At 33.1% G+C, this 19,174-nt stretch overlaps 1 protein-coding gene across 2 annotated transcripts; it reads right to left on the bottom strand.

The window, feature by feature from the left end:
* Positions 1-5,884: 5,884 nt before the first annotated feature.
* Positions 5,885-18,459, bottom strand: LOC127075834 (MADS-box protein SOC1). Of its 2 annotated transcripts, none has more exons than XM_051017321.1 (8): positions 18,157-18,459; positions 17,644-17,830; positions 6,817-6,901; positions 6,647-6,708; positions 6,463-6,562; positions 6,342-6,383; positions 6,208-6,249; positions 5,885-6,133 (listed from the first exon to the last, which is right to left on the bottom strand). In XM_051017321.1, exons 2-8 carry the CDS (start codon positions 17,823-17,825, stop codon positions 5,963-5,965), a joined length of 684 nt encoding a protein of 227 aa, XP_050873278.1. In that variant the 5' UTR covers positions 17,826-17,830; positions 18,157-18,459; the 3' UTR covers positions 5,885-5,962. The 2 variants fall into 2 exon arrangements, with proteins under 2 accessions (XP_050873278.1, XP_050873279.1); XM_051017322.1 differs by having other exon boundaries at positions 17,981-18,168.
* Positions 18,460-19,174: the final 715 nt, after the last annotated feature.

The following is a 19,174-nucleotide window of genomic DNA, read 5'->3' on the forward strand; positions in this document are numbered from 1 at the left end:
TAATTGTATTATGATATGAAAAAGCATGAATTTATGATATTGAGCATAAAAAAGAAGAAGAAAGTGATGGCAAAATGAAAGTGAATCCCCATCTATTGATTAAGTTGTAGTGTAGCTTATATATAAGAGTTAGTAATTCACTAGTTACTTAGGATACAAGCAATCTTCTTAAATAACTAAAAAAGAGTGTAATTAACTGTACCTAACACTAACTATTTTCTATATCATTTAAGAGCTTCCTGTAAGTTGAACTTAATTAAATTAAGTTCAACTTGGACACGCGTGCTCGAAAAAGTTTCAAAAACAAAGTTTTGGTAAAAAAACCCAGCAAGTTGATTTTTGTAGGAGACATGAATGAGCTTCATGACACGTGTCAAGAGCTTTTCTCGAACAATATGACAATCAACCTCAAGGTGATTAGTTCTTTTGTGAAAACTACATTTGCGGCTATATGAAGGGAGCTTTAGCTGTCACAAAAGAGAATTTTTGCAGCCAAAGCATTATATTCAACTTTAGAAGAAGAACGTAATACAATATTTTGCTTCTTAGTTCGCCACGATATGAGAGAAGACCCTACGTAGAAACAAGAACCAGATATATATTTTCTTGTGTATATGCAATATGTCCAATTTGAATTAGATAACCCTTAGAGATGAAGAGATAAATCTCTAGGGCCATATCCCTTAAGTATTGAGTATCTAATTTCTTCCCGCTAGAATAATCTAAACCGCCAGCGGCCATTTCGACTAACTCGTGCTCAGGCACTTGTGTGAAACACCTTGCCTTCAGCAAACGAAATCTATTGAGATAATCATCTATTGGCTTAGTAAATTTGCGCTTAACACTAGCCAATTCTTTCAGACTAATCATCGATTGTCCCATGTAAAATTGTTCACGGAACAATCTTTCTAGACGAGTTCAATCATGAATCGATTTCCCCGGGAGCATGGTGAACCATGTAAAGGCATTCTTAGTGAGAGAGATGGCGAAATATTTTATTCTCAAATTTTCATTATTGGCGACGTCCCCTCCCTCAGTTAGGCACCTTTCCAGATGTTCAACGGTAGATTCATTAGTGTCTCCAGAAAATTTCGTGAATTTTGGGACCTTCAATCCCTTAGGGAATTCGATCTACAAAATATACTCTGACAATGGGGAGTTATAATTTAGCCTATGATGGACAATGTTCACCCCATTTCGTTACATAATCCTTTCGACCATGACAGCTAAGTTGTTATCTCCTGCCACATCATCGCGTCGAACTTGATGTATGATTTCGTCTGCGTCTTGATTCCTATTAACCATTACCACCCTTGGTTCCCTTTCCCTCGACACTAGTTGTTCGATCCTGGGAGGTTAGACTCCAACCGCTTGATTTTCCACGTCTGCACGGGGTGCATTTCGATGGGCTTGGTTAATGGTAGGGTCCTCTTCAAGAATTACTCCATGGTTTTATACTACCCGTTCCCTTCGAAGTTGTCGAGGCGCTTGTGGAACCCTAAAGAAGTCTGTAATTCGCATCATTTGCGCTACCATTTGTTGGTTTGTTTGGGTGATGTTTTGAATCAAGGGATTGAATATTGTACCCGTCTTTTGGGCAAGCATATGGATTATCTCATGGTTATTTTCGTCCATTTGCTGTGTTAAAACTGTTGTAGGGTTTATAGTAAAATTGGGCATTTATTGGGCAAAAAATCCCACCTCTGGCGGTTGGTTGATTTGACCCATATTATTAACAGCTGACCCAGACCCTTGTAAATGCGAGAACGTGTTCACCAATGGCTCAACGAATGTTGAATTCACATTGTGAAAATTTTCCATCATCGATGTTGGCATGCCATATGACTGTTCGCGACCGTTCAAAGGCATTGTAAATCAGTCACATAGGACATGAGTGCACCAATTCCTACTATAGGAGAGGTCAACGGTTGACCCTGCATCCTCACAGGAGATAAAATTGGTCCACTGTAAGTGCTCGACGGTATGATCGTCGTACTCGCCATGGATGGAATTGCTTCAGACACAGATGTTGCAGTCGTAGCTTCCCCTTCCGACCGAGGAGGTTGTTCTCCATTGTTATTTGCTGGATTCATCATCCTTCTTACGTATCTCCTTTTTGGCATTGCTTCGTTATTTGTGGCTACTTTACCACTTCTTAATCTCAAGCAATGAAGTTAGAGAAACTATAAATGAATAACTTTTAAATAGTTCAGAGATTTAAGCACTGGTCTCACTGAGCGTGTCAATTTGTTTACCGTCAAAATTGGTAAACAAACGCTAGTCTTCCAAATTCTATATTTTTGGTAACTCACATGATCGACTAGATTGATCTGAGGACATGTGCTTTAATTCTCTTCAAGTTTTATTACTTATGCACATTTTGACAATGCTCTTTTCGTTGAAAATAATGTTGACGTTTATAAAGAAACGCAGAAATGTAAGTGGCAATATAAATAACTTCAAAGTAAATTTACAAAGAAAGTAAATAACAAAATTATAAATGGTTTGATACAAAAGTATAAGAATGGTGATCACACGTATATTGCACTCAAGAACTGGTTTCTCAAAAACACATATAGTTTGAGTAATATGGGAGTTTTTATACAAAACGGAACACCCTAATCCTAATCACTAAGATCCTTATTTTTAATAAATTGAAAATAACAGTAACAAACGATCTCTTCTCCAAAAGATGACACGTTCTCGCTTGCATGGACTTCGTTACTCACTACTTTCCACGTGTCTTCTTAAGAAACGGATAAGGCCAAAAATGGTTATGAGCCTTTATTTGAATCACGCTCGTCGAACCCAACTCCAAACGGACACCTTCGTTGAAAAATGAATCTCAATCCAAGAATATTTCCAAGTCCCAAACCAAACCTTCTTCAACAAAAGTCTTCTTCGACTATGTATTCTCAATTCTTCGTCAAAAATAATATATTCTTTTCCAACGTCGAAATTCTATCTAACAGATATGTTGTCATCATAAAAAATGGGGAGAATGTGGAACCATATTTTGCAGGTTATTCAATTAAGTGATCAAAGTTAACGATGAGTATCATGGTATGCCTTTATTTTATCATATTAATTTCGAAATCAACACTACTACAAAAAACCTATTTTACCTCATTAGAGAAAGGGTTATTAACTAATTTTTATGGGCGACGTAACGAAGGATGTCGTAGAAACTCGTCACTTTTCCCCTTGGTCTTTCTGCAACACAGGAAAAATGTGAAACTGATAGTGGATTTGATCTCCATCAACTTCAAATTCGTATTTTTTTAAAAACATGCTACTTTACCTCTCGATTTTTAAAATACCCAGGTGGATATATATATATATATATATATATATATATATATATATATATATATATATATATATATATATATATATATATATATATATATTGCATGCATTTGTTTATAATATAAACTAAAAAAACGTTAGACAAATAAGAGATTATGTAAGAAAACCAACCTTGCATTAAAAAAAATTATACTCTTGTAATTTATCGCATAGATTGTTTCTAAATTTCTTTAAGTTTCATTGTTTTCAATTAAAATGCTTTCATTATCAATGTTTGCGTTTCAGAACGTAGTGCCCAATATATATAATTGTGGTGTTCGCGTTCGGATTAAATGTATAGGATTTTTTGTGGTTAATGACAATATCCTTAGATTTTAACTTTATAAATGGACAATAAAGATTCGTTATAGAGAAAAATGGGATACTTGTTCCCTTGGTTCTTAAGTAAAATCCAGGTTAAAGATTATTTCTTTTTATAATTTAAAATAAATAAAATAGGGACTTTTTCACTCGGTGTCTAAATTCACCGAGGTAATAAATTACTTCAATTGCAAAATAAAAAACAATGAATGTAAAAAATTGAAAGTAAAAAATATTGTTTTCTTTCTCATTTTTTTATCATTCACTAATTTATTTGTGTGTTCCAATATTCAAACAAATGACTATATTCAAAATAAATTTTTCAAGATCTTATTTTGTGAAACATCAACATTGCTTGCAATATATTATCATATTATTAAAGATAAAATTCTCAATGTTATTGGCCTAGGAAAGTAATAAATTATAGATTATTTTCTTTGACCGACAACATTATGAAGTTATTGTAAAATATAACAATGTTTTTGCAAGAGGTGAAAACAACAATAACAACAACATTATGTGAGATAGATTGCAAGAACATAAAAATATTTTGTTCAAGATTGGTAAAACTAGTTTTTCAATACATGTATGGAAGAATAACAACACACAATCTTAAATGATTTTTTAATTGATTAAGAAAACATGAAAAAAATTATGTTTTGCAAGCTATCCCAAAAAATTATGTTTACGAGTTTTGAGTGGTTCTAGATAAGATAAGTTTAGAGCAAAATTTAATGAACGGATATTTTTATAGTTAAATTTAGGTATAAAATTCCTCACTTAGTTGTATAATCGAAGGAATAGTCATTTAATTTTTAAATAAAAAATAAAATAAAAAGGGAAGAAATCATTTTTAAGAAATAAAAAAATAAGTTTTTGTTGTTGGGACTCCAAATATGTCTCATAAATTAGTTTTCCCCTCGGTCATCTTTGTTAATCGAGGATAGAGATGGTATTTTAAAAAAAATAAAAATTAAGAAAAAAGGTAAAACTTAATGAACGAATGAATGTTTTTTTAAGTTAAATTTGAGTATCAAACCTCCTCAATTAGTATTGTAATCGAAGGAACGGATCATTTAATTTTAATATCTTTTTAGTCTATTATCTAAACTTAGAGTTTTATTTTGTTCTCTTAACTTAAAAAAAATCCATATTATTCTCTAAACTCTTCAAAACATAGTATGTTAATCATTTTTGTCAAATTAGCGACAAATTTATCAACTGAATTTTGAGTTTTTCGTCAATAATCATATAAAAATGACTAACTTGATATATTTTGAAAAATTAAAAGATTAATATGAACCTTTTTAAGTTAATGAACATCGGGGTTAATATACGAGACCAAAACAAATCATAAGTCTTTAATATTTAAATAAATAAACATCACTTTTAAAGAAATAAAAATAAACTACAATTGTTGAGATTCGAAAGATATTTCCTAAATTAGTTTTACCATCGTTTTTCTATTCCAATAGAGGAAATATATGATATTTAAAAAGAAATCAAAACATGACGCGTCCAAGAATTATACCTCAGTTATTTGTTGATTGAAGTAAAAATTTTATCATAAAATATGGTATTTGTTGTAATGCAATTAAATTTACTCTTAATTTAGATTTAAAAAAAACAACCAATTCAAATAGGTTCAACTGGAAAATTCATTAATCGCAAGTAGTAATAGAGTTTGACACCCCCAAACTTCCCAATTTTACTACTTGCACTATTTATTAATACACTTACTAAATTGCAATTAGACGTTGATACAAACAAAGAGAAAAAAATATTTTTAGAGATACTCATATGACATTTTCAAGAATTGTTGAATTTTTACGACAAATGTGATACAATTGTCATATAAGTATCGGACATCGATACGTGTTGGATGTTGCTATCAGACTTCTCCTAAAAGTGTATGTGCTTCATTGATTCCATTACATTTATAAACAATAGAATAAAACCTTGGATCATATTGACCCCAAATACCTAAGTGGTCCCTCAACTCAACCATAAATCAAATAGTACAAAAATCCAGCTATATATCTTCAACAAAAAATAGTGTTTAATATAAGAGAAAGTTAACATACAAAATAGGCCTTTACATCCTATACTATGAGCATGTAATCTCACGGGATTCTTTAAGGTTTGAAAATATTATGAAACAAATCACTACACTCAATATTATTATTCATCATCTCAATGATGAAGGAGCATAATAAAGGAAAATATCCAATATATAATATTAATGAGACACTTTACCTTACACCCTTATTTTCATTTTTCATAGTTAAAAGGATTAATTAATCCTCAAGTTTGGAGAAATTCTTCTTGTTCTTGTTTCTGGAAGACCAATGAATAATTCAGTCTCGACGTATGAATTTGGACTACTTTGATCTGCATAAGCTTCAACCTCAACTACATTTTCTCTATCATCATTATTTGCTTGCTGTGATGAATAAGTATCATACTGCAGTAGAATTTGGATTTTCATTATTACATAATAACAATGATTTGTAACAGTAGGATAGAAAATGAACTCACCTTCTCAGAGAGTCTGGTACTTTCAGCAACTAGGGTTTTTTCCTGAATTGTATTCAAAATATTTTCTTCAACATCAGAATCTTATTTTTAATGTAATGCTAGGTTGGAGTTTTTTCTATATAAAGATAGCTTACCTTTTCTTTAAGCTGATCCATCTGTTCCTTGAAAACCTCAGCCTTAAAATTATAAAGATCATCAGTAAAAAAAATCTATAAACTTTTAAACTTTATATGATTTTTTTTTAATTATTCTAACCTTTTTAACTCGAATTTTGGTTATACTCCTCTCCAACTGTTGCTCTATCCTTTGTAGTTCATCAATAGGAAAACTCCCCAAACCTTCGCCTAAGAATTTTCTGCAAACTCGACATATTTTCATCTTAGACATTGAATATTGTAAAAATATTTGTCAGTATGAATATAAACTGAAGATGTTTAACCGTTTTGAAGTCTCAAGAAGATCAATCTTTTTCATCATATTTTCTGCTTCTTCCTTCAAACGCTGTATAATATATACGACGATTTCATTCAAACTTGAAGTCTCTTATTAAGTTGAAGTAGAGGGTCTAGAAAAAATGAATAGGAAGAGAGTATATGTAATTAAATAAACCTGAGTAGTTTCAGCAGATTCAGATGTTGTTGGAGTATTATGGATCCTTGTATGATTGCGGTATCGTTCTATTGTTTCTAAAATGCTGTGACAGTAAAGCAAATGTTACTGATGAATTCAAGGTTCAAATATATAACCAGGCACTTGCTAATAATTGGTTAGAAAATGAGTAAACTCACAAGGATAAATGTGAGAAAATGATATCAATAGGATATGTAAAATAAGAAGCAATTCCAGTTAGTATCTATATGACTCTATGATCCTGATTACTATGATATACTATCTAATCGTTAAGCCCTGCAAAGCCACGTTGAATACATATTTTACATAAAGATCAAGAGGAGGATAGCACATCATAGCCCTGCCAATTCCAATTGAGATATGTTGTTAATCACTTTTTTAGGTAGTTAGAAACAATTAAATAACCATCTTGCATATACAACAAGTCAGGTTGTTACTAAGTCAAATATTTGGAAAATATGTTTTTGAAGATCACCCATCTTCTATGCAGATGACACCTTATTACTGGCTGTCCAACTTTGAGAACATATAGAGAATTAAGACGATTCCGAGGAGGTTCGAGTTGGCTTCGGATCTTCTGATTAATTTCTTTAAGAGCAGTCTCGTTGGAGTTAATATAGACCCAGTCGTTCTGTCGTCTGTGGGTGATTTCCTCTAGTATAAGATTGAAGCACTCGCGTCCTTTTATCTTTCATGAAGATGTCTAAGAAGTTTTGGAATAAGCTAGTTAAGATTCAAAAAGGTTATTCTGGTAGGTGTGAAGGGTGGTTTAAAGATCTGTTGGGTCAAGTGGGATAATGTTCGTAAACCTAAGATCAAAGGAGAGCTACGAGTTAGGGATCTCCGATTGGTAAATATATCCTTATTGGCCAAATAGATGGCGCCTTTTCATGGTGGAAAGAAGTGTCTCTTCTTGGGTGCAAAGAGGTTGACTCGTATGATTGGTTTGTTGACGTAATTTTTAGGATTATGTGTTCATTCCTCTAGACTTATATTTGGGAGGATGCTTGGGTAAGACCTTTCTCCCTTAGGAAAAAGTACCATGTTCTTTATTTAATATCTACCCAACAAGATGGTTTGGTGGGAGAGATTAGTAAGATGGAAAATGAGAATCTTGTTTGGGATCTTAGGTGGAGAAAATCTTTTTTCCTCCACGAGTTACTTGTGGTTGACGACCTTCTCTCCATGATCCATAGATGAATTCTCTCTTTGAAAAGATATAAGTGGAAGTGGAATCATGGAGGAGATGGTGTTTTCTCGGGTTCCCTGCTTATCTTTATTTTTTTTTGGCTTTCTAACTCCTCATTTTCCTTATGGATCAATGGAGCTCTTCAAATGTGGTGGTCTTCTCTTGGAAGCTTCTATAAGACAAGCTTCCTTATAAGGACAATCTGCTAAAAATGGGGTGATTGTTGATTCTAATGGGACTGTCTATACCTTGTGTGAGAAAAATGGTTGAGTTGGTCTTCCATCTCTTTATCACCTATTGGTTAGCATTGTTAGTGTGGTATAGGATCTTTCATTGGTTAGGTTGGTAGGTGGTTATCTCTAGTGACCATAAACTCTTTATTAAGTATTTCTTCACTCAAGGTGGAAAGTCTAAGTTCTCTTTATCACCTATTGGTTAGCATTGTTAGTGTGGTATAGGATCTTTCATTGGTTAGGTTGGTAGGTGGTTATCTCTAGTGGCCATAACCTCTTTATTGAGTATTTCTTCACTCAAGGTGGAAAGTCTAAGTTTAGGGGTGATTTTGTTATGATTTGGCATGTTATTGTCTTTTCTATTTGGAGGTTCGTAATGATGATATTTTCAAAGGTGTTTTAACATCTATAAAGGAAGTGGAGGAGAATATTTTTGTGTGTGCATGTTTCTAGATAGGGACCAATAGTGGAGGGAGAGTTGCTATGTAATACCGACACCTCATAAAAAATGCACGTCTGTGTCCATGTCCGTGTTGGACACCTGCATCGACACATATGATTACGTTTTCTATGGTGATTTCACCTCTATTAATATATCATTTTTTCATTAAAAAAGTTTAAATCAGTTACTTGTATAGAAAGCAATGACTCTTTCCCTTATATACAACTTACACGCCTAGTATTAGCATAACTAAGCAATAAACTCTTGTAATTAATAAGGGAAATGACAATTTCTTTATTTTACTCTCATTCATAGTAACATATATAACCTATACTTTAGAACTTTTTAAACACACACAAGAAAGGAAGATACAAAAATATGTTTTGAATTTGATTATGCACTTTCCACGTCTTATTCATGATTACATTGTGAATACTTATATGTTTTATAATGCTACAATTTATCCCCTGCATGTCTTAGGGGCTTTTGGAGAACACATCCACATTCTTCGTAGAAGGCATGTGATCTCTTGTTGTTCAACTTTAACTAGGCAAGCATCCAACTTTGTGGACTGGAAACTTTGAGTCTCGATATGCACTTCTTTTAGGTCTTATGTTGAAATCATCATATCTTCTAGGTTTTCTTATCAAGGGCAAAGATCCATGAAGTTCACGCTGTTGGAGTTCGACCTCAAGGATATTGAAGGTAGTGTGGATAGTACTACCTGTAGGACATTGATGATATTGGTGCTTTCACAATGAGGTATTTGACTTTTATGGATTTGGCATTCTCATCCAATTTAAAAATGGTTCTAATGGAAATATAGTCTCAAACTTGTAAGTATTCACCTGAGGAACCCATTAGTGAGCCTTTAAATTATTGTAGGTGCTTTGGATCTAGTTGCAAACTTTTGAAAGCATTCCAATATAGAACATCAATCAACCTTTTGGGATATATTAGCACTCACTTGATATGTTAATTGAACATCTCCACACAGATGACGATGTGATCGTCTTTATAGAGTGAGATTCCAACAATGTCTTGGTATGCAAACGGGACTTCTCGTGTTTAGGTGGAATGAGGTTTCAGGGGAGAGTTTGCAATGTGCATAACTTGACGACATGATTTTTCCATAGCACGTGACATCTTTGATATGGAATACGGATCGCCATTTCTAATGGCATCCCTAACCATTATGGAATAATGGTTCAGTTAGCAAAATTTTGTTGGAATAAGTTTGGTTCTACAACTATTTTTATTTTTTATGATAAAAAAGTGTAGAGAATAATTTTGTATTCTAACTATTTTTATGAGTGTGTCGAAAATAGAAAACATGTTCTGATTATAAAGATGTCTAGATTTTGAACTAAAGGATAAAAACGTATTTACAAACAAGTCAATTTTGATGTTTTAAGTCAACTCTGATCAGTAAAAGTCAATGTTTCTGAATAGAAACCAACTAGATAGATTATGATATAGTTTTTTACTTTCAGCTTCTAAAAGTCTCAGAATCCTAATCTTCAAGACTCTGAAGTCTCACTAAATTCCGAAGACAGACTCTGACCTTTACTCAAGCTTCATCAACTTGCATAAAGGAAGTCTCTGACTAGAAGATTTAAATAAAAAGATCAACGACTAATTGATATGACAGAAGTACAAAAACAAATCTACTTTTTATATAAAATATTGTACTTTGTACTAAAGAAATATCTCACATCCCATCATTCTCAGCGACTCTATGTTGTAAGCGTCACTCTATATTGTTGCATATGAAGTGACCTTAATACAACGTTTATATTGAGGATATTCCAATGTCCCTCCCACATATCTATTTGCTACTATATAAAGATGACCTTGAAGATTGGCAAAAGAAGAAGCATTGAACAAATATTAACACTTACACTCAAAGAGAATATGTGAAAACAGAAAATTAAAAAGAAGTGTTTCTCAGTCTCATACACTTAGAAAGAATTTCCTTGAATATCTTTATTAAGTGTAACATTTGTTTTAAACATGTGTATCTTCTTTGTTGAAGCATTTTGTAACACAAAACATGTTATCTTAACATTTGATTAATTTTTTTGAGAGAATAAGTTTAGTCAGAATTCTCAAGAACTCTTAGACAATTATTCTTTGAGTTATTTTCCTTGAGAGACTGGGGTATAGTCAGAATTTCTCAAAAAGTCTTAGATTGCGTGTCTTTTAGTTTGTTGTAATCTGGTTGATTATTAGATTAAGTCCTTATTGAGAAGGAAAAATCACCCAGGCGGGTGGACTGGACGTAGCTTTGTTAACAGCGAATCAAGATAAAAATACGTGTGTTCATATCTTTATCATTATCTTTGTTGTTTGATATATTGGGCGGAAATAATATTTAAATCTAGAAACTCAATTCACCCCCTCCCCCCTCTTTCTTGTGTTTCTTGTATCATTAATTGGCATCAGAGCTCCGGTTCTGGTGTTGACTACTTTGTATCAAACACTTAGCCATGTCAGACAAAGATACATTATTTTTTAAACACATTATGGAACAAGAAAACATGATAAAGATCATTACTATGCAAAACCTGCAATCTTTGATGGAGAAAATTTTAACTATTAGAAAGATATAATCGAAAGTTTCTTCATAGGTCGTGATTTTGACCTATGGGATACGAATACGATGTGAGATTGTTACACACATCATGTAGATGCAAATGGCACTAAGTTTGATAAAAGCAAAATGGATTATCACCAAAAGAAGGATCACAAGAATCATCAAAGATCAAGAACTATATTGTTGAATGTCATTTCTACTTTGAGTAGGAAAAAATAACAAATAGAGACTCTACTAAATCTATATTGAATTCTTTGAAAATGACTCATGAAGGAAATAAGCAAGTGAAAGAGAGTAAAGCCTTGGCTTTGATCTAGAAATATGAATCTTTCAAAATGGAAGAGGATGAAATGATTGGGGAAATCTTCCCAAGATCTCAAACTCTTATGGCTAGACTGAAAGTCATGAACAAAGGTTATACTATTTCAGATCATGTTAAGAAAAGCATTAGAAGTCTGCCTAAAAAACGAGGCCAATGGTGACAACACTGAAGGTGTCAAAATATGTAAACAAGACTACTCTAGAGGAACTCATAAGTTCTCCGAGAAGTCATGAGATTGAAATTGAGGAAGATGAGCCTCAGAAAAAGATTAAATATGTGGCCGAAGTTCTTCAAGCTAAAGAAGAGGAGTCTGAAGAAAGTTCAGAAGAAGATGATGAGTTGTCTCTACTCTCCAGAAGGGTCAACCAACTCTGGAAGAAAAGACAAACAAAGTTCAGAGGCCACAGAAGAACAGATGGACATGCTGAGTCAACTTTTGGGCAGAAAAAGTATGGAGCTGATAGAGAAGTCACTTGTTTTAAGTGCAAGCAACCTAGGCATTACAAAAAATGAGTGTCTCAAACTCATGCTTAAAAAGAAATTCTCTAGAGAACGGAAGAAGGTTCTTATGGCTATTTGGGATGACTCAAAATCTTCATTGGATGAAGAAGAACATGTGCACATGGCACTGATGGCTAGCTCAGAAGCATCTGACTCTAGATCAGAATCAGATTCAGACTCAAATGAGGTATTCTCTAATCTTACTTATTCTGAAGTTGAATCTTGTCTCACTTAAATTCTTGAAAAGTTTCAGAGCCTTCAGATCATACACAAGGATCTAAAAAGAATCCATGTAGCTGACTCTGAAGTTCTTAGTGAGCTGAAAAAAGAAAGTTCTATTCTAAAAGAAAAAATTTGTTCTTGAAAAAAATAATTCTGCTCTAAAAAAGAAAGAGTAAAGAAATTGAAAAGAAAATTCTTTCAAAAGCTCTTATGGATTATGCTAATGTTCAAAAGAAATATGACATGACTTTTCAAAAATTTCTTGCACGAAACATAGACATAAGTAAAATGACTTCTATGATCTATAGATTAAGAAGAAATGGTAAAAGAGGTCTTGGTTATGTGCTAACCAAACCCCTTAAGATAAAACATAATTCAAAACAAAAGGATGCAAAACCAAAAGCTCTATACTCCCATTTCACTTTTGGGAACACATATGATTATGCTGCACAAAAACCCGTTTTTAGAAAAACTTTGGGAAAACTAACAAGAAAGGACCCCAAAAAAATATGGGTACCTAAAAGGTAATATAATTTATGTTGCAGATATCCTTAGTAGCAGAGTTGAAACACCAGTCATGGTACCTAGACTATGGATGCTCACGGGACATGATAGGAAGAAGGCATATGTTTAAAAGTGTGGAACTTAAGCCTAGAGGCACTGTAGGTTTTTGAAGGCAATCAAAAGGGAACATAATTATTTCAAAGTCTATGTAGACAGAATTTGAGATGAGTCTATGGGAGAATTAAAGTTCTTTCTAGGATTCAGATCAACCCAACTTCAGAAGGAACATATTTACATCAAACCAAATATACAAGGAACTTCTTAATAAGTTTGACCTATTAGAGTGCAAATCAGCCAAGACTCCAATGCATCCAACATGCATTTTGGAGAAAGATGAAAGCAAACAGGTAAAACAAAAGGTATACAGAGGTATGATTGGATCTCTCTTATACTTGACTGGTTTTAGAACTGATATTTTATTCAGCGTATGTCTTTGTTCTAGATTCCAATCAAATCCTAGATAATATCATTTAATAATTGTTAAGAGGATCTTTAGATATTTGAAAGGTAGTACTAATCTTGGTTTGTTTTATAGAAAATCCAAAGATTACAAGTTAACAGGTTATTGTGATGTTGATTATGCTTGAGATATACTAGAAAGGAAGAGCACCAGTGGAAGATGTCTGTTTCTAGGTGGAAATCTCATTTTTTGGTCTAGCAAGAGGCAATCAACACCAACTTTATCAATGGCATAAGCTTCATACATTACAGCATCTGGTTGCAACACTCATTTTCTCTGGATGAAAAGTCAGTTAGAAGATTATCATAGAAGGTCTAACGGATAATACTTCTTTTATTTGTCTATCAAAAAATCCTATTTTGCACTCCAGAGCTAAACACACTGAAATTAAACATCATTTTATAAGATATGGAGTTCAGAAGGGCGTGATCTATTTAAAATTTATAGATACAAACCATCAATGGGATGACATCTTTACAAAACCCCTTGTTGAAGATATATTTGTTTTTATTATGAGAATTTGAATATGGAATTTTGTCCATAATAAAACAAAATATTTTCAATATGTGTAGACTCTGAAGAGTAAGATAAGACTCTAGGATATATTGGCTCTAAACCAGTAGCTCTCTGAAATGAGGAGGCTCTCTAGGTCAGAAGGTGTAAAGTTATAACCCTTCTGTGATTATCTGTCTTCTGGACTCTGAATTCTTAATGGAGTAATCAAGCATTTTTGCATGGCTCTAAAGTAAGACAAATGTCCTACGTTAAAGTCATCTAAAAATTTGACATGACTCATTGGGATAATATTTCTTGTTTCAAGATAAAATCTCTTCACTTTCCTCCCCTTTTCATATCGCGTGTGATTTTATAACTTTGTTTGATCTTATAGATTACACGCCCCTTGTCCAATCACAAATATCATAATTTGTTTGATCTTATATATACTAATTTATGGGGACCTATAGCAACCTCCTCCCGTAATGGTTACAATTACTACATTGCCTACGTGGATGCATATTCAAGTTACACTTGGATCTATTTCCTGAAGAAAAAAAAGTAATGCTCTTTTAGCATTCAATCTCTTTCGACAATATGTCACTACTCAATTTAATGGCAAGATCAAGGCAGTTCAGTCTGATTTTGGTGGTGAGTTCAGACCTCTTACCAAGTTGCTTAATAAACAAGGCATCCCACATAGACTTACTTGCCTGCACACATCACACCAAAATGGAAGGGTGGAAAGGAAGCACAGGCACATTGTGGAACTAGGGATCACCTTACTTGCTCATGCAGTTATGCCTATTACATAATGGGATCATAACTTTACCACTGCAATATATCTAATCAACAGGTTGCCTACTAATGCCCTACCAGGGTTTTCATCTCCTTTTGAAGCAGTGCATAACAAGAAACCTGATTATTCCTCACTTAGAGTGTTAGGTTGCGCCTGTTACCGACACCCGAGGCCCTACCACAAGCACAAGCTTGAGCTCAGAAGCTCTAAATGTGTTTACTTGGGAGTCTCTCCCATACACAAATGGTTTAAGTGTCTGAATTCTGAAAGAAGAGTCTTCATCTTGAAAGATGTTGTCTTTCATGAGGCAGAATTTCCCTTCAAACTTGGCTTCACCACCACAGGAATTCTAGCTCCTTTATCCTTAGGGCATAAGCAACGTACAAAGTTGTACCTACCTATTCCAATTGGCAGCAAGAATGATGGTTCTACAAGACATTTAAAACAATAATCAATAACTAATGATACTAATCATCAAGCTCAATCATGTTTAGATACAAATCTCCTTGCTCAAGATTCACTACCAGAACTTGAATATCATGACTTTAACATGTCCCACTTTCCTGAGACATTGTTACATATGTCACAATCTTAACATACTTCCTTGTCAGCACCTGCAGACTTTGCAATCTCTTCTTAAGTGTCTGACCAGGTGGCAACATTTATATCCAATTCTTAGTTGGATGCCTCATCTCCAAATGAAATTCTAACTCACACAACTAGGTTAGGCCCGCTTCCCTTTATAGCACCTCAGGTCAGAATATTATTCCTCTTGTGACTAATTCTCATCATATGATTACAAGAGGTAAACCATGCAACTTGAAGCCTAAGACCCATATGGTTCACTCTGAACCTACCACCTTCAGAAAAGCAATGGTCAATCCTGAATCGTTACAAGCTATGGAATCTGAGTATGCTTCACTAATTAAGAATGAAACTTGGGTTCTAACTACCTTACCACCTCATAGGAAAGTCATTGGCTGCAAATGGGTATTTAAACTCAAGGAAAATCCAGATGGCAACATAGCTGAATACAAAGCACGATTAGTGGCTAAAGGATTTCACCAATAGGAGGGCTTTGAATTCCATGAAACCTTTTCTCCTATAGTCAAGCCTACCACCATTCACGTCATCTTAACTTTGATAAAGACAATCCTCAGGTTTTTCGCAAACTCAATAAAACACTATATGGGTTAAAGCAAGCTCCTCGTGTCTGGTATTAAAAGTTGCATCAAGCCCTCATTTTGTTTGGTTTTTCCTCAAGTAGGTGTGATCACTCTTTATTCGTGTACAATCATTACAACGTTACACTTTATCCCCTTGTGTATGTGGATCATATTATGGTTATTGGCTCATCCTTCACATCAATTCATGAGCTTATTACCAAGCTTAATCTCAAATTTAAACTCAAACAACTTGGTGTTCCTCGATATTTCCTTGAAGTCAAAGTTCACAAACAAGCTGATGGCTCTCTATTACTGACTTAAACGAAATATATCCATGACTTACTCTCCAAAATCACCATGATAGGAGACAAAGGAGTACCAACCCCCATGATGAGTACGTGCAAATTAAGTAAGCATGGCTTAAGTGTTTTATTTGATTTGTTTCTCTACAGATCCACTGTTGAGGCTATTCAATATCTCACTCTTACAAGGTCAAATATTGCCTTTGCAAAAAATAAGGCATATCAATTCATGGCACAACTGTTAGATTCACACTAGTCTGCCGTCAAGAGAATACTCTGTTACTTGACTGACACGACAATGCTTGGCCTGATGCTTGTTCCAACTGCAACCTCATAATCATTCTCATTATGTGCCTATAACGATTCTGACTGGGCCAGTGACCCGAATGATCGTAGATCAACATCTGGCTCTTGCTTGTTCTTTTGTCCTAACCTTGTCTCACGGAGTTCAAAGAAACAAGTCATTGTTTCCCGATCCAGTACAAGAGGCGAATATCGTGCGCTGGCTCACATAACATCTGGATTATTATGGCTTGAATCCCTACTTGGTGAACTGCATATTCCCTACTCAGCTCCGATGCTATTTTATGACAACTTGAGTGTTGTTATGGTATCACATAATTCAGTTCAACATGCGCGAATAAAGTACATTGAACTAGATATCCACTTTGTCCCTGCAAGAGTTGTGGCCAAACAACTTTAGATTCAACATGTCTCGTTCCATGCTTAGCTTACAGACATGCTTAGAAAGCCTCTCATGACAACCTTGTTCCTTAAATTTTATTCCAAACTCAAAGTGATGTCTAAGCCGCCATCATGACTTTGTGGTGGGCGGGGTATTAAAGATGAGCTTAGTATAATTAGGTAGATGTTAAAAGTTGTTACAAAATGGTTATGCAGTTAGTATTGTTAGAAAGTTACAACTAACATCTACTATAAAAATAGCAGCATGTGTATATTGAAGTTAATCATAAAATAACAACTTCTCTTTCACTCTTCTTCCTTATCTTTCATCTTCTACTCTAACCAAAGCTCATTTTCCAACATATAACTTTTTATATTTGGTCATAGATGTTAAGTTAGCTAAGAATAAAGGTCGTCTCAGTTGTAATTTGGAAGCTCGGCAATCCAATTTGAATCCTTGCTTTTTAATATCTTAGTTGTTTGTCTTCTATCCTTTATAATTGTTGAGTATCTCTTGAATTCTCTTTAAGTCTCATTTCTTTATATATATATATATATATATATATATATATATATATATATATATATATATATATATATATATATATATATATATATATATATATATATATATATATAAAGTTAAATTAATAGCTTTAGATACATATTTTTTTTATTGATGTTGTTGAATACATCGTGATTTCTTCACATCAATATTTTCTAAACAATAAAGACCAACATTCTTATAAATTTCTTAGAGATTCAATCGATGTTGTTTTAAATGTAGATATTAATATTAAATATAAAACAAGTACATGACATAGAAAATACCTTGAACTTGCAAATTCATAAAGTCTTCCTCTTGGTGAGAAAACAATAAGAGCAACTTGAGCATCACACAGAATTGATAACTCAAAAGCTTTCTTCATCAAACCATTTCTTCTCTTTGAGAATGTTACTTGCCTACTTGTTGCGTTCTCTATACGCTTCATCTGCGTCTTTCCTCTCACCATGGTTGCTGAAATCACAACATCAACAAAAAATATGAAGAAAAAAAATGAAATTCAAACCATAAAAGGAAAAGAGGATGAAAGTATAATAGCTTTCAAGATCTAGAAAAACTGTGGGAGATGAAAAAAAATGCAGGAGATTTATTAGAGTTTCTTACCAACAAATGAAAGCAAAATCTTAGGGTTTAATTGAATTATGAAGGATGAAAGAAGTTTAATGAAAAAAGTGAGATAATTATCAAAGTATTTTGATGAGAAAATTAAATGGTGTGAAATAGGTTCCTAGGTTAAAGATTTATATCTCATTGAAAGTAAGTGATTTTTCTGAACTTACCAGCAAGAAAAGCAACTTCAAAAGGAAATTTATTTGCTTCAAATATTGAGAAAATGAGCAAGAGAAGAGATAAGAATAAAGTGTTGAGTCTAAAAAAGGAAAAGAAGGTTAAAAATGAATAAGAGCTAAGGAATCAAAAGAAAGAAGAAACAATGCATCCCCAAAAGTAGTAATACACAGAGAGATGCCTTAATTTCCTAATTAATCAACCTCATCCAATCTTGCTACCCCACCATATTAACAAACAAAACATATTGAAACCGCATAATTTGCTTGTTTTGGTAAAACATACTCTTCTTGAAAAAAAAAATATAAATTAAAGTCAAAAGAAATTTGAAAATGGTAATGCCAAGTTTTCTAGGAAAGGAAAAGGAAAAAAATATGTATATATATGTGAAAAGAAAGGACAAATCCAGGTTATTTTTATTTTGCAGAATAATTTGTTATTGCAAGAAGGACAGATATAGGTAGTAGTGCTATTAATGAATTCATGATATTTCTTTAGTAATATATATATATATATATATATATATATATATATATATATATATATATATATATATATATACCAGTTTTCAATTGTCTGCTGGTGTGATTTTTACTCTTACCAAAGACTTATATGAAATAAGATTTTGATATGCATTTGATTTTGATTAAGGTTAAAATTTTCTAACTATTATATATACATAAATTAAGGTAGGGAAGTCTCATATTTGTTATAAATATGAATATTTAAGCATTTATAAGTGGATAAACTCACAAACCTATTACTTTAAAGTTTTTTGGTGAGTATGTGATGTGTTGCTTATAAAGAAAGTCCACAAACTAAAAATGTTCCATCGTGTTGAACACCTAAATTGACCCCAACAATCGTATCATGAGTCGTTGGTTCGAGTGAATGATCGACTCAATTTTATTGAAAGTACTCCTCATAGGTGGTGGATAGGAGGTGTCGTGTCGAAGAGTGTCAACGGTGGTATAGATGTATGTTGATGAAAAAAGTTTTCGCTTGAGAGGA

The sequence above is a fragment of the Lathyrus oleraceus genome, chromosome 4 (assembly GCF_024323335.1).
Source record: "Lathyrus oleraceus cultivar Zhongwan6 chromosome 4, CAAS_Psat_ZW6_1.0, whole genome shotgun sequence".
Lineage (NCBI taxonomy): Eukaryota > Viridiplantae > Streptophyta > Magnoliopsida > Fabales > Fabaceae > Lathyrus > Lathyrus oleraceus.

Bases quoted from the DNA above. Each gene is read 5' to 3' on its own strand.
- LOC127075834 (XM_051017321.1), bottom strand. From the start codon at position 17,825: ATGGTGAGAGGAAAGACGCAGATGAAGCGTATAGAGAACGCAACAAGT. The intron at 6,902-17,643 runs GTATTTTCTATG...TTACTGTCACAG, and splicing joins TATGAATTTGCAAGTTCAAG to CATTTTAGAAACAATAGAAC. The intron at 6,384-6,462 runs GTTAGAATAATT...TATAATTTTAAG, and splicing joins CCAAAATTCGAGTTAAAAAG to GCTGAGGTTTTCAAGGAACA.